The 15265-nt window shown below is 39.7% G+C and overlaps 3 protein-coding genes across 3 annotated transcripts in view; 2 read left to right on the forward strand and 1 right to left on the reverse strand.

Moving 5' to 3' along the window:
* The first annotated feature begins 9 nt into the window (after nt 1-9).
* On the forward strand, nt 10-3830 carry LOC148416003 (queuine/queuosine transporter SLC35F2-like). The gene is made up of 8 exons (XM_088427822.1): nt 10-98; nt 162-337; nt 549-676; nt 856-1015; nt 1851-2007; nt 2157-2209; nt 2282-2436; nt 2749-3830. The coding sequence occupies exons 1-8, from the start codon at nt 10-12 to the stop codon at nt 2953-2955; spliced, it is 1125 nt and encodes a 374-aa protein (XP_088283948.1). The 3' UTR covers nt 2956-3830.
* spint2 (serine peptidase inhibitor, Kunitz type, 2) lies at nt 3234-13179 on the reverse strand. The gene is made up of 11 exons (XM_088427771.1): nt 12621-13179; nt 9707-9877; nt 8502-8588; nt 6742-6783; nt 6623-6646; nt 6346-6507; nt 6077-6127; nt 5810-5986; nt 5008-5052; nt 4432-4540; nt 3234-3906 (listed from the first exon to the last, which is right to left on the reverse strand). The coding sequence occupies exons 1-11, from the start codon at nt 13069-13071 to the stop codon at nt 3822-3824; spliced, it is 1404 nt and encodes a 467-aa protein (XP_088283897.1). The 5' UTR covers nt 13072-13179; the 3' UTR covers nt 3234-3821.
* A 1435-nt stretch (nt 13180-14614) lies between these two features.
* ppp1r14ab (protein phosphatase 1, regulatory (inhibitor) subunit 14Ab) overlaps nt 14615-15265 on the forward strand; it is a 5799-nt gene continuing 5148 nt past the window's right edge. Inside the window, exon 1 of the mRNA XM_088427675.1 lies at nt 14615-15089. Coding sequence (XP_088283801.1) covers nt 14868-15089 — 222 coding nt within the window. The 5' untranslated portion in view covers nt 14615-14867. The remainder of the gene's footprint in view (nt 15090-15265) is intronic.

Below are 15265 nucleotides of genomic sequence, written 5' to 3' on the forward strand. Positions count from 1 at the left end.
ACTCGGCAGATGTCTCCGGACGCGGATCCGGCCGTCCATTCCGGACCGGGAATCTTGGGCGCATGCGCCCCAGCCAGGATCAGGGAGGCGTTTACTTGGTGAGTCCGCCGAGATGCGCAAGCGCACGTGACCTTTGACCTGTGAGCGGATTCCGGAGACAGGCGTCTGGTTCGGAACCTGGCGCTGGGTCAGGCGCTGGCGGCGCTAGTGTGTGGCACAGCTGTGTCGTCTCAGTATTTAAGCTCCGCCTTCAAGGTGGATACGCCCATGCTGCAGAGCGTCCTTCATTACGGGCTCCTCGGTGCCACCTACACGCCGGTGCTGCTCTGCAGGACAGGTGACATACCATAAATACATGTAACATACTTCAAAGTTAAATATAACTGACATTTACCTAATGTATGGTACTGAATTATTTTCCATGTGTTCTATAAAATAATGCCACCCAGTTATTGGTCTAGAATTCACATTGCAAATGATGCTATCAAGCGCAAGGGGAAGAGGCGGTCACTGAGACTCAGGTGTGTCCCCCGTTTTTGAATCGAGAGGTCCCGGGAGTGTATTCCAGATGGGTCGCAAGCGCTGGTTCCAGTACTTCCTGCTGGGCGTGGTGGATGTGGAGGCAAACTACTCCGTGGTCAAAGCCTACCAGTACACCACGCTCACTAGCATACAGGTGGGATTTCATCTACTAGGGCCTGATTGATTCATCTGCGAAAATTGGCTCATATTTGCAATTATCCATTGTTGTAACGTTTGAGAAAGACCAAGAGCAATAATTGATCAAAAATCAAGCCATTTTGTTTATTAGAACCATATATTTTCTGGATCAATCGGTTATCATATTTTTTTTAGCTTTTGGACTGCTTTGTGATCCCAGCGGTGATGTTTTTGTCCTGGTGGCTCCTGAAAACACGATATCGTCCAGTCCACCTTGTATCTGTCTGCATCTGTTTGCTGGGCGTGGGCGCCATGGTGGGGGCCGACCTGCTTGCTGGACGAGACCAGGGCTCCAGTAAGATGACTCCTTTCCTCAACTGTGTCCGCATCACTGCAAACAACTTGGGAAAAATGTGATGTGTTGACTTGATATCCGGTGCTTTATAGGCCAAAAAATAACCAATACGCTGACCAATGACCAACGCAACCCCCCCACCCCAAAATCAGATATCATTGAGCCATAATGTTCTCAATCAGTGAAAACTCAAAAACACGAAAACTTGATTTTTTTTTAACTTTCAAAAAAGATCTCCCTTTTTTTTCGTTCTCTACCCTGTGACAGTTTTGTGTTTTGATAAGAGTGTTTTTGATTCATTGAAGTCCACTTCTTTATGCACATAAAAATGTGATAATAGCAAAAGTAACTGTATATTTGTATGTTTATGAAGTTGAAATCAAGATTTTGGATTTAAAATGTCCAAAATTGAAAAATGTTTCCAATTGTGAAATTACAGTAAATGAGCCCGACATGGGCTAAATTTGACACCTATAGGGTGTACCTCTTGACCTCCAGTTTGCAAGCATTTAGAAAGGATGGCAGGATGGCTTAATGCCACCCCCCATGTAGTATGATTTATTTTTAAAACATACTGTTGGTCACTAAGAACACATTTATTTGCAAGTTTTTCAAATTTATAATCATTTAATGTATTCATTTTTAATTAAAAAAAAACGTTCTAAATCTTACAGTGTCACTTTTAAGCACCAAGTTGGATTTAGATGCGTCAGACTTATTTTTTTTCAATCTGAGCGAGTTTTTTTTTCGAGGGGGGGGGGGGGTGGAGGAGGGGGGGGGGGGTCGTAGCCGTCTGCTTTTCCTCACCTGCTACATGTTTTCTGGCTGCTCGCAGCCTCCAACATTCTGCTGGGTGACGGCCTGGTGCTGCTCAGTGCTGCCCTCTACGGTCTGTCCAACGTATGGCAAGAGTATGCCGTCAAGAATCGAAGCCGCTTGGAATTCCTGGGCATGCTGGGACTTTTTGGTTCCATTATAAGCAACGTACAAATGTAAGATTACAAGTGTATGTGTATGTGTTCATGTGCGGTAATTTCAAGTTTTCACAAGGTATTGTAATTTTTATACTGTTCATAAGTATTTTACGTTTAGCATTAAAGTATTTAAATGAAAAAAAAGTCCCTGGCCTGCACTGTTTTAGGGTGGCTGTGGAGCTCCATCAAGTGTCAGCCATCCAGTGGAATTGGGAAGTGGGTGAGTGTCACGTGACCCTTTATTTTGTTTATTTTTTATATCATTTTTTTAAACCATTCTCATTGTGCGCAGCTGTGCTGTTTGCGGCCTTCGCATGTTGCATGTTCAGCTTGTACAGTTTGATGCCCGTCGTCATGAAGCAAAGCAGTGCCGCCGCCGTCAACTTGTCCATGCTCACCGCCGACATATTCAGCATCTTCTGCGGAGTTTTTATCTTTCAATACAATGTGAGGACTGAGAAAAGACATAACGACATTTCACTCTTATGAGTTCAGTCGCAAATTGGCTCATTTTCACCATAAAGACGATAAATTGGCACGGAGAAACGAATGTTTTTGACTTCCGCTTTGGCAACGCAAAATGGCCGCGGCTTGATTAACGCCATTATTCAGGTTGCACCCATATTGAGATATTTTTTTCATAAATTGATCGAAGCCCAAATATTGTGATGGATCGCGCCAAGATTTTGAAGTTGATGTAATGTTTTTTATTTTTCAGTGTTTTTACCATATTCTAAAAGCCGATCTATTTGACGCCAGTTCTCAGGTTTGTACGTGGTGTCTCTAGTGGTCATCTTCTTTGGCTTCATCATCTTCAACGCCGTACCCGTCGTCACCTCTTCGTCCTTCAGTTGCGACAACGGCGGTTGCCATGACAACGCCGCACCGTCACCCAAACACGAAGTGATGTTGACGGAAGATGAGCAGCGCAGGAGCCCTCACGTTGTTGACTGCACTCCTTTGTGAAAGACTCAAATACTGGACAGTACTCATTTAAATGTACTCGCGGCGACAGCAGCAGAACTTGAAACCCTACCTGTGGTGGAAACCCTCATTTTTGCTTAAAACGCTGATTTGCGACCTTAATTTGAAACCTTTAGCTAAAATTCTAAGAGTTTGAAAATCTAACTTTGATTGAAAGTACTCATTTAAATCCTTAGTTTGGGTTTTCCCATGTGCAGTAATGCAATTTCCTTTAAAAAAAAAAAAACAAAGTTTGATGTACACAACAGATGGCAAGCCACTGGTTTAAATCAGTTTATTGATGATTTCATTAACAGCAAACCAACAATCCACCTGAAAATCTGAGTGAAATTTCAAATTTGATCATAAAAAAGGTGATTAACAGCCACTGCCTAAAACTTTGTCAATCTGTAATATACAAATAACAGATGGTGTATCACAATGTGGTGTCATTACAAGAAAAACAGTCCCAAAATATTGCTCAATTGAATGTTGATTAAAAAAAAGTGAATCATGGTAACATGATATGGGCTGCTTCGAGGTTATCAGAACTAAAATAAAATCATTACAAACACACAATTAGTTAAGTACAGTACTACATTACATTAGTGACAAAGACACATCCTACCATTAAAGCCTAGGGTCATTTGTTTAGCTGAGCATCAAAAGAGGAAGTAGACAATCAAGACGAACTTTATTAGGAACACCACCTAATACATTCCAATATGAAAAAAATTCAATAATGTTAAATGTAACAATATTGTTTATGATCCTTCTTGTGCAACACAGATGTTTATTAGTCATGTTTTTATTTTAAAGCTATGCATTGGTTGGGATGAGAGGGTGTCCCCAATATAGTGACCAACTTATCAGGCTTTGCCAGTGGTGGGCAGGGCTGGGACGTTCAGAGACTCCCAGGACGAGCGCACCTCTGGAAGAAGCTCCTCCTTGTCGCTGAAGACACAAAAACCCCAGCACTGATTGTAGTACTGACTAACGTACTGATTCCAGTACAGAGTGCAGTATTACGCTAAGAGCAGCCCAAGCACAAAATACAGTACCGATCCTAGTACTGAAAGAGGTACCGCTATTACCAAACCGGACACTAAGTGAAGTCCCAAGTATTGTACTTACGCAAGTACTGAACGTGGTATTCATTTTAGTGGCAACAGACTTCCTTATCATAGTACAGACCTTAGTATTGTCCTTGGTACCAATTCCGGCACAAAATTCAATACAGATTTTTATACTCATCAAAGAAGTGACAGTTGCACTAATTGTAATAGCAAGCCAGATACTTGTCCTTGTACACATCTTAGTACTGATCCCAGCGCCGACATTGGTAATAGTTTGTGTACGGACTCCAGTACTTCTCCTTGTACAGATCTTGGTACTGATTGTGGTACGGCCCCAGATGGAGACTTAAGGGATTGTTGCTGTAAGGCTAAGAGTAGAGTCTTGAGCAACGGCGCCACCTACCTGACGATGGAGGCCCTGCGAGTCACGGTCAGGCGTCTCAGCATGGTCACCACCAGGGTGGACACCAACACAGTGCAAATGGCCGCCAGGGTCAGAAGAACAAAGAAGGCTGAACAACGTCAAGAGGACAAACAAACATAGTGTTAAAATAGTTAATGCAATGCAGGACTAAGTACTGTTAAGGACTTGAGCTTTGAAGCCAGATGGTCAAGAACAAACAAACATAACATAACAAAATGAACTCATCATTGAAGAGTTCCTAGTCCTTTTGTTTCAGTGCCACTTCCACTCTGGTTTTATGGTTGTTTATTTTTGTCGTTTTGTTTTTCTTTTTAAGACAAAAACTGCCTTACTATAGTTTGTTTTGTTTTGAACCGCCTTACTTACGTGGTCACTTGCTTGGAAACAAAACAATGAAAACGAATGGGAAGCCATTTTTCAGAATTAGATTTTTATTTTTTGGCAGCAGGCTGAGAGAAAGTAAGCTTGCCACCTCCGGCATAAAGCAGTTGCATTTGCACAGTGTGCAAAGACAAGATGAAGTTACAGTATTTTGTGTGGTTCGCGAGCGCCTACCTGCGGTCCAACGAGTACGCGTTTGGTCCCGACCCTCAAAGGAACCTTAAAAGAACAACAATGGGAGGACATCAGACACTATAAGAGAGGAAAGGGCTGATTACAAAGTATAGTGTGGACCAGGATACTGATCCAGATACAAATATGCTACCGAGCCTTGTACCGTACTGATAATTGTGCTAAATGCACTACCTACCCGTGTACTAAATAGAGTACTGAACGTAGTCTAAATTCTAGTCTCAACCTAGAGAATAATGATATCAACCCTGAGATCAACAGCAGTACTAATTCTAGTGATAGTAATGATCCTGCTGCTGATCCCAACTTAAACACACTTCATAAATTGTACCGAAAGGAGCACAGATCCTAGTACTGACACAAGTACCGACCAAGCGATGAAACTTTATGCACGTACGTTTTCTGGTAGTGATAATTGTGCTGATCTCACAACCAACACAGGTAACAAATATACTACAGGATATACTAATGAATTTCATACTAATTGAAGTTCCAAATTTAGGATTAAGTATAGTTAGGATACTAATACATACATAAATATGTCATTATCATAGTTCTGATACTGTTATGGATCAGCATAAATCCAGTAGCAATCCCTTTATTTTCTTATTTCCAATCCTATTACTGATTCAGGTGCTAAATATAATACAGAATATACATAGTACGAATCCTAGTACCAATAGGAGCACTAATGCCATCGCTGATCCTGGTCCCAACCATGGCACCAATTCTGACACCAACACTTAGACTATCTTAATATTATTACTGATCAGCAGGTGGTTACCGTCTGTGATGCCACCGCATCGGGTCAGACACTCTTCAACGCTGTTGTATCGGTTTTTATTGCCGCCGCAACCCCCGTAGATGAATGACAGACAGCTTTCCGTGGCCGGGTCGTAGTAGAACAGGGGAAAGGCAGCGCGGCAAGGACCCACGTCAGGAGCCAATAAACAGTCTTCTTCTGCAATTATAATGCATATAAAGTAAATAAATGAATAATATAGACTCCCAAATCTTGTTGAGGCCAAAGTTGAAAGAAGTCAAAGGGTACCTGAAGAAGAATCATCTTGGAATTGCTTCTTGGGGGCAGGAACAACGTTCACTACAAGACAGACAGGCACACACGCACACATGTGCGTCATATTCACACACATAAAAAATATCACAAATAGATTACTTTTCACAGCGGTTCGGCCCTAACTAGTAAATTTAGAAAACTTCATCCAAACGCTAGACCATAAATACTACGTCTCGCAGCGACCCTTGGCCAAAATCTAACTGTAGCACTGAATCAGTTTTTGTAAGTGGTATTGTTGTCACCGTGGCAGGCGTCCAAGCAGCTCTGTTGGCTTTCGTAGTTGTTCTTGTTGCCTTGGCAACCTCCGTAGATGAAGGTCTTGCATTCGCGCAGCTGGCTGTCGTAGTACCAGTGGCGGAACGCCGCCCTGCACGGACCCACCAATGGCTCCGCCTCACATTGCTCTGATTGGTTAACGGCAAGTGAAAACTCAACCACGCGAACCGTTACATCAACGATGGCCACATGGGAAATGTTTTAACTGTCTTTGTCTGAGCACAAAAAAAAGATGTAACATACCAGAATACTCCTCAGCAGAGATCTCTACAGAGAAAGAGTAAAGGACAACTATGTTGCACGTTATATTACTGCTTCATGCATTTATCAATTGTTGGGAAAAAAACAAAACAAAACTTTACCTTTACCCTCAGTATACTCGTAGTCATCGGCAATCAGAGAACCTGCAAAAACAAATTGAGTACTGATCCTGGTACTGCACCAAGTACTGATAGTTGTGCCAAATATAGTAAAGCCAAATACTTATTCTAGCACCAATCCTGGTGCTGATCTGAATACTAATAGTGGTACCAAATCTTGTAGAAAACCCAGTAGTAATCCAAGTACCAATCCCGGCACAGATCCTTTCACAAACTGATACTAAATACAGTATTGCGTTTTGTATTGACCTTGGTATGTAGTCCTAAACCAAGGAATGCTTCGAGTATCAATTCTGATAATGGCCTGAGTGCTATAAGATGCATGAAATCTTGCATTGATCCTGATATCAGCCTTGGTAATAAAATTGTATCAAAACAATTACGGATTCCACTACCTACCCTTCACTGTGTATAGACACATTGGATAGTTCCTGTCCTCCGACTAAATACAGACACAAACTAAATAATTGTCGTACAAATCTGAGGAAGTATTAAGTTATGAATGCTGGTACTGATTTAAGTATCAACCTTGCTACTGATACTAGTACCAATGCTACAATACAAATCCTGGTACTTGTTCAAGTACTGACAGTTTAAGTCAAATCTTGTACTGATCCTGGTGCTTATCTTAGTACAAAGCCTGGTACATAATACAGTACCAATCTAGGTATGGGTATCAATAGTTGCAAGAAAATGTTATTATAATTGAAGTCCTTGAATAGATGATGGTAAAGTTTACGAGATGAATCTGTTCGTTGGGATCGTAACGCAACTTCGCCCTATGGTGGGCAATCCAAACCTATGTTAATTAGCTAATGCGTGTAAAACCCCAGGTAAACACATCAAAATTGTATATACAGTATATATTAAAAATTGGTAACAAAATAGTATGGCAAGTGCTACTTATATACATGTATACAATTAAATAACATGATAAAAAAAAACTATGGAAAGGATTTATTTACCATTGAGTGACGTTACGAGCGTGGCCTAGCCTTCTTCGTATTTCTTGATTTTCTCCAGCTTTGTTTCCATACTACTCATCTTCTTACTTCTCTATTTAACATCACTAGCAATCTTGGGACCCATGGCTAACCAATTAAAGTTTGAATTAAGCACTAAAATGCAAAATAAATACGATATTGTAAGCACTCACTCACTCAGGTCTTTAGCTAGCCACTTTAGCGACCCGTGACGCCGATCAATAGCAGACCAGTATCTTAGGGCGTCGTGACGCCGACCAATAGCAGACCAGCATTCTAGTGACGCAGGCAGTGACGTTTGTAGTGACATGTGCCTGGCATGCGTCTCAGTCACGCACGCACACTGACCGCCATGTTTGAGAAGTAGTAAAGTGAAAAAAAACGTAAGGCAGGGACGTCGTAAACCGGGATCTACTGTACAAAATACAATACTAATGCTGGTAGGTCTATTGGTGTGAGGATCAATAGTTGGAATCCTTATACTGATCCTTGTTCTGAACACAATAACAACAGTGTTATTTGTAAAACTAGGATAGTTGCAGTAAACGCCACTACTGACTCTGCTTAATTGCTAGACTAGCACCGATAATGTTGCAGTGTATTGGAATTTAATCTGCTGCTACTTTGTTAGCCCAATGCTAGCACTGTAAGAGTGACTGCAGATGTGTTTTAATCAAGTCCAAACAAAATGCTAACCCATTATTAGCAAGGCTGCCGCCGTGATACCTTGTAGTAATTTGTAAAGTTGTAAATGCTTACTTTGATCAGTGAAGTCCTGCACCATTCGAGCTGCTTTAGCTAAAGGTTCACGTGGCACTGTCGCTGGTTCTTCGGACACAACAGAACCTGAGGACAAAACCAAAGACAACTGGCTTAACTTTTTAGGACAAAGTCGTGTACTCACGTGCATTGGAGTTGCTAAAGATAACTTTCATGGCGGAATTATTAAGTCGTTTGAGCTGCGCAATTGTGCGCTTAAAAAAGGATATCAAGTATATGAAATAAATACTCAAAATAGCCTTGCAAAAGCTTCATTCCCTCAGGGTTTGTACAGCTAGTTTCTTTTCTGATGACTCCTCCTTCGTGCCTCATGTAACCTGAGGCTCATTTGCGGAAAGGCTAACTCGTTGGACTTCAAGCGACACTGAAGCGGGCATTCAAAGGTTGTGAGTTCGAATCCCACCAGAGTCTATTTTCAATTTTTCATGTTCCTCTTCTATTCATTTATTTATAATGACCAATGTTCCATCATAAATAAGTCACCAGTTAGTTAAACAATGGATGTGAAAATGTTACATTGTAAAATTTAGCATATTTAATGTTAACTACATTTTAAATGGATGATTTTACAACCATTTTGCAGTTATTCAAAAATATAATGCATTGCATAATTGCCTAAGATTTTTTCAATGTTTTTGGAAAACAACAAACTCACAAAAAAAAACCCACATACATTGGTGTTTTTATTAAACTTGTGCTTTCCTCATTGAAAAAATTGAAGTTTTAATTATCTAATGCCAATGTGCATTCAATAAATTGCATTTTTACATTTAAATAAACATTGAAATATGACATGGCAACCATACTCTGAGGATGATGATATTTAAAATAGGATATTCTAATATCTTTTGTATATTATACACAGCAAATTCATCTATATACTATCTGGGTTAAACAAAACAAAACAAACAAAAAAAACCCACTCAATTATGGGTCACAAAAGGATCAACGCCATATTTGGGTCAAATTGACCCAAAGTTTTTGATTTTGAACACAACAACCCCAAAATATGGGTCCATCTATACAAGTCAACCACCAAAATTGTATTGTTTTATATAAAACAACGCAGAATTATTGGTCAAATTGACACAGATTTTGGATCTGTCCTTTTTTTTCCGATCAGTTAGAGTGTATACCGTACAGTATGCAGCTTATTTCTGCGAGTCAAAAACCCCATAATTTACCGGTGACTCCACTGCAATTGGCCTCGCAGTCCTGAAGGCTGTCAAAGTTGTTTCCATTGCCTTCGCAGCCGCCGTAAATAAAGCTACGGCAAGTCTGGTTGTCGACATCGTAGTAGAATTTGGGGAAAGCGGCGCGACAGGGTCCCACCTTCATGGGATGGAGGCAGGGATCTGAAAAAAATAAACAACATACCAAATCAGGTGGAACATCACTGAAAGGACAGCTTCTCTCCAGACATTAAAAATGCACAATACGATCGTTGACACTTCATTCCATGAGTGGACGAACATTAAAACGACAACTTTCTTTTTTATCATCAAGTGGAAGAAACAGAATTTAATTGGTTGTTTACATTAGGGACCTACGGATATTGATTGGACATTTTCAAATCAATAAGAATCAAATTAAAACATGAAGGAACTTATTGGAAATTGTGTTTTCATGACTCGTTTAGAAAACATACTGTAGGTTTAAAATAAACGCACTGTCATCAGTGACCAAATGTTTCAGCAGACAAGACTTTTTTGCCCAGCCAAAAATCCTTTGCAGTTGTTACAATGTACTTAGCTGGGAAAAAAAAAAATCACAGAGGTACATCATTAAAAAAAACTTGAGAACCACTGGTGTAGAAAACAAACAAGCGCTTATATATCAGCCGATTCATCGGTTCAACCCGAGTTTGCATTGGCATTGGTGCGGATGTTCCCACTGACAAAAGAAGAAAGAAAAAAAAAATTCCAGGGAGGTGACATCTCACCCCAATTCTTTCATATGCACTTGAATCGGCTTTGTTTCTGTTTACGTGCTATTGGGTGACCTGGAAGAAACCGGACCGACCGGTATGGCACGCCCATTGTCGAGAATGACAAATACGTTCTTGAATGATTCCGTGTAGACAAAAATAAATATGTCAAAGTAAGCACAGTATCATGACAGACGTGCTTGTGATGATCGAAGTATGTTGTAACATTAAAACTGCTGTTGAGTCAGATGTACAGTTCGTGTTTCATATTTGGAAAAAGTGAACCTAATTCAAATAAAACTCAAACCTGCCTTTGAAGCCCTGCTTGTCATTTGAAAATTAAAAGCCATTACTCAAGGACAACTTGTTTGGGAACATTTTGCAATGCATTTACTTGAGTATTAAATCAGCTTTCTCCATTGAGTTACAATGCCAGTTATCTGTTCACACCCAAAAAAATGTTTTAAAACAAAGATAATTAACACAGTATTTTTGACAAATTATTCCACAATTTTATAACATCATATTTAAAAATAAGGAATGCAAAAAAGAATTGGCTTCATGAAGTTATGAAATTTACTCCATGCTCCTTGCGACTGCTGCCATTTTGTCTTTGTCTTGCTCAATAAACACTGCAAGTGTATCAGCAATATACCACTGCATTGAGGCATATCTGAAACTTGTTGACCAAGTGACGATTAACCTGAAAAACCCGGTCGTTGGGGCATTCACATTTTTTCATTATGGAAAGAGTACAAAATGTTGACACTTGATTAATTGATAGACTTCCTCAAGCTGCCAGTAAATGTGTATCTTTTCTACCTTCTTTTCTACCTTCCCAAAGGATGGGATTTTGTTGATCTCGTTTGTTTGTTAGAGGGCTCACAATCCAATACAAAGAAGATACACACCCATTGTGACCACAATACAGTATTATGTGTTGAACAATTAACATTTTCTACCGTTTTACTGTGAGAAAAGTACAGACAATACTGTCTTATACAATACGAGTAGAAGCAATGTGGTCCAAATTTGCATTATTGGGCTTTGAGAGAGGTCAATTATGTGGCATTCTTGTTAAGTAAGACTACCGGAAAATGTTCCATAATTAAACTCTATAAATCATTAACTCAGCACACCATTAATTAAGTGGGATCGGTCATGAATGTCTAGAGTCCCTTAAACATTAACAAAACGGCCGAATCAACATTACTGGATATTTGTTACTTACAAAGATGACTCACACTAAAAGATTTCAGATATTTTTACAGCTATTATTAAGCTATAAGCCAAGGGTGTCGAAAACTTTTCTTTGGCGGATCGCATAAAGAAAAATAGAAAGACATAAGTCTGATTTTTACAGACTAATAAAAAATTGTATAAAAAAATCAATTGAGCATTTTTAAAATTAAATGTTTAATTAATAAATATGAATAATATATACATAAATCATGAAAATGAGTCCCGATATTCAATTCCAGATACTTAAATATTAAAATGATACTAAAGAACATTAATTTCCAGATATTTAAGTATTAAATCAATTCTTAAGTATCTGGGATTGAATGTCTGGACTCTTAAAAAAACATCATAATATCTCCCTGTCATCGAATGAGTTAAAAAAAAAGAGAAAAAATACAATAAACAAAATAAAACACATTGTGTAATGCAGTGTTTTTTAAACTGTCACAAGGCTTTCCTGTCACATTAGGGCTTTCTTTTAAAAGTGATTATGCAAATTTGGATCCCCCCATACACACACATTGAATGCTGTCTTAGCATTAAACATTTTCATTACTTTCATCTAAATAATGTGGCCATGTCAAATTGTAATTTTCGTGTAGTCATGGCCGCTAAAATATGTCTGGTTGTCCATAAATAGCCCATGGGCCATAGCTTGGATACCACTATCACATACCAGCAGATATTGTAAAGAAAGTTTTAAAAAAATGGAACCAGCTCATTTAGTTAAGTAAATAAACCCAGTTTGAAACGTACTCACGCACAAAACAAACGTTTCCTGTCAGCGACCCATGGTTCGAATAATAAAACTTGAAAACACTTTTGGAGAACCCAAACCTACTTAATAACAGCAGTTAAGCATTTGTACGCCGTTACCTGCCAGCACAGCTGTTTAGTAGAAAAGCAATTAATGACAAGATTTCACTTACTTGTGCTGTCGTTTTTCGAAGGTTCCGAGAGCTCCGAAAGTGGAACGGCTCGCAGGGGCCCGTCTTTCTTCTTTTTAATTGAAGATTTCAAGTTTCCATCAAGCGGCACGGCCACCAGCGGCTCCTTCCACCCGACCAACTGAAACTGGTCGTTGGGCTCCAGCTGGCACACATTGCGGCCGCCAATTACGCACCGGACCAAGCGGCACTGCGCCACGCCGTCCGCCGGGAAGCCCAGCAGAGCCATCTGGCAACTGAGGTCCGCGCAGCAGGCCGCCCGGCAGGCCTCCGGGTCGGAGATGTCAAACCTCCAGGCCAGGTGTTGGGCCCCGGCGTCGAAGGACGGAGCTTGCTGGTTATTCTCTGGTAATGGCCTCCAGTCGCAGGAAATAACCACACCGACGCTCAGAAGCCACAAAGCAAAGCGGAGAGCTTCCCGCTTCATTTTCATCCTATTTTAAAGATGGAAGTTTACAAGTAAACAAAAACGTAAAGGAGAAAAAAGTTCGTGATCTAGCGGATTCACTTCCTGCTTCTTTATGTCGCATCTGATTCAACCTGACTCAGGTGAAGCGGCTCAAGCCACGCCCACAGAACTGCGTCATCGTTTCAAACAAAATCACGTTGATTTATATATATTTCATTTTATACGTTATCGCGAGAATAGGGACAACACTTAAAGAGTAGAAAAGGCTACTACTGCAACTCGACATTTTATTTGAGATTTGGAAACACAGTTATAGGTATGCACAGCTTTCTTTCAACAGTAAAAAAGTTACAATTTTGATAACTAAATTATTTTATGTACAATTCTAACCTTAAAATATCACGTTTCCACTTGCCGACAGAAAAATAGCTCATTTGCCCAAATCTCTGGTAACGGACCAATCACAGCTCAGGTTTGAAATGTCATATGACTAAACCCAGAAAACAGGTGACCCATGATTTGCCAATACTTTAAGCACACTGAAAGCAAAAAAAAAAAAAAAAAAAAAAAAAAGAGAGAGCACATTTTCTAAATGAGGCAAAAAGATTTCAATCAATATTGATTACATTTTATGCTTGGTATTACTTAAATATTAATTAAATGAGACCCTTGATAATTATACAATTAATATGAGTAGCTTTGAAAAGAAATAGGGAATTAGTCAAACAAAATATTGCGTCATGAAACATAATGTATAAATATTCTAAATGTATACATAGTACAAATCAAATTTATGTTAATTCCAGATTCCAATTTATGTTAAGCCAGAATATCAAAAATAAAGTTTTATTGTATCTTTTTCACCTCATAAATTAAATAATCCATTTGACCAACAAATTGTTTTTGCTGTGCACATGTTGCAATCTTACTATTTCAAATTTCTTTTTGATGACACATCAATATTTTGACAGTACAGTATTGTAGACTTTGTCAACAATATCAGTAAATGAATACAGACAGTAGAAGGAAAATACAATCAAACGTTAGACTGCACAAATACATCATCATAATCATTGACTAAATATATTGCATAATACATTGAAGTAATGTAATTGTTTGTATATTGATACATTGACAGGTTTCACATAAACAGCACAAAATCGTTTTACTTTAGTTTCTAGTTGACTACTAAATTTCACTCATCTTAACTTTTATTATGAACATATGTCCTGTTCTTGTTAAATTGAGCCTGCAGATGTCGCTGTTGCTGCCCCCCCCCCCCCCCCCCCCCCCCAAACACGAAACCCCATTTAACACAATTGGCACTAGGACCTGGAAATTTTGCTTGATGTTGCATTTAGGGTCTACTCGTTAGTCAGAAAACGAAATATATCTAAATCCGTTTATTGGCAGCACTTTGACCAGAAATTGGATAACTGAGATGTTTTTTTCTGTAATTTAGTACAATTTAATTCAAAATTGAATAAGAAATCATATTGCGCTGATCACTGAAAAATTAAGAACTGAAATATTTGTTTTCCCGCAGCATTTGAAGGCAACTCGAGGCACCGCGTGGTTCCCCACCCTACTGCCTCCAGTGTCACTTCTTCAGTGCTCACTTCTTCTGCTCATCATTGCTTATCATTATTTCATACGCTTAAATGTTATGTAATTTTTATGATCAGTTTTGCCAACATCTCAGCTATAACAACTGCTTTACGTTCTATTGCTCTTTTATTATTAACAGTAACTAGACAGTTTAATATATATTTTTGGACAACCAGTCTTTAAGTCAATCTCTGAGTTACTGCACATCCCCGATGGCAGCGAACCGGGTGGGACGGCGGGTCAACAAGGTGTGCAACCCCCAGTCACCCAACCGGGCCCGCAGCGGCGGTGGAGGGGTGCGTGAACCGGGCGGTCACAGCCTGCAGCGGCGCCAGGCCCGAGTTACCGTCAAATACAACCGCAAGGAGCTCCAGAGGAGACTGGACGTGGAGAAGTGGATCGACTGCAGCCTGGATGATCTCTACAGGGGCCGGGTGAGTGCAGGACATTTCACGTGCTGTGCTGTAGTGGTCCTGCCAAGCCGCTTTTGCAAACCAAAACAGCAGCGCTGATAGGAGGAGAATCCTTGACAAATCATAGTATGGAGGCTGAAACGTTTGCCAATTGTACTGCTACTATACCCTCCTCTGATCCATCTTATTCATGTGTA

Source organism: Hippichthys cyanospilos, chromosome 11 (assembly GCF_059441005.1).
Source record: "Hippichthys cyanospilos isolate Australia breed blue-spotted pipefish chromosome 11, RoL_Hcya_1.0, whole genome shotgun sequence".
In the NCBI taxonomy this organism is placed as follows: domain Eukaryota; kingdom Metazoa; phylum Chordata; class Actinopteri; order Syngnathiformes; family Syngnathidae; genus Hippichthys; species Hippichthys cyanospilos.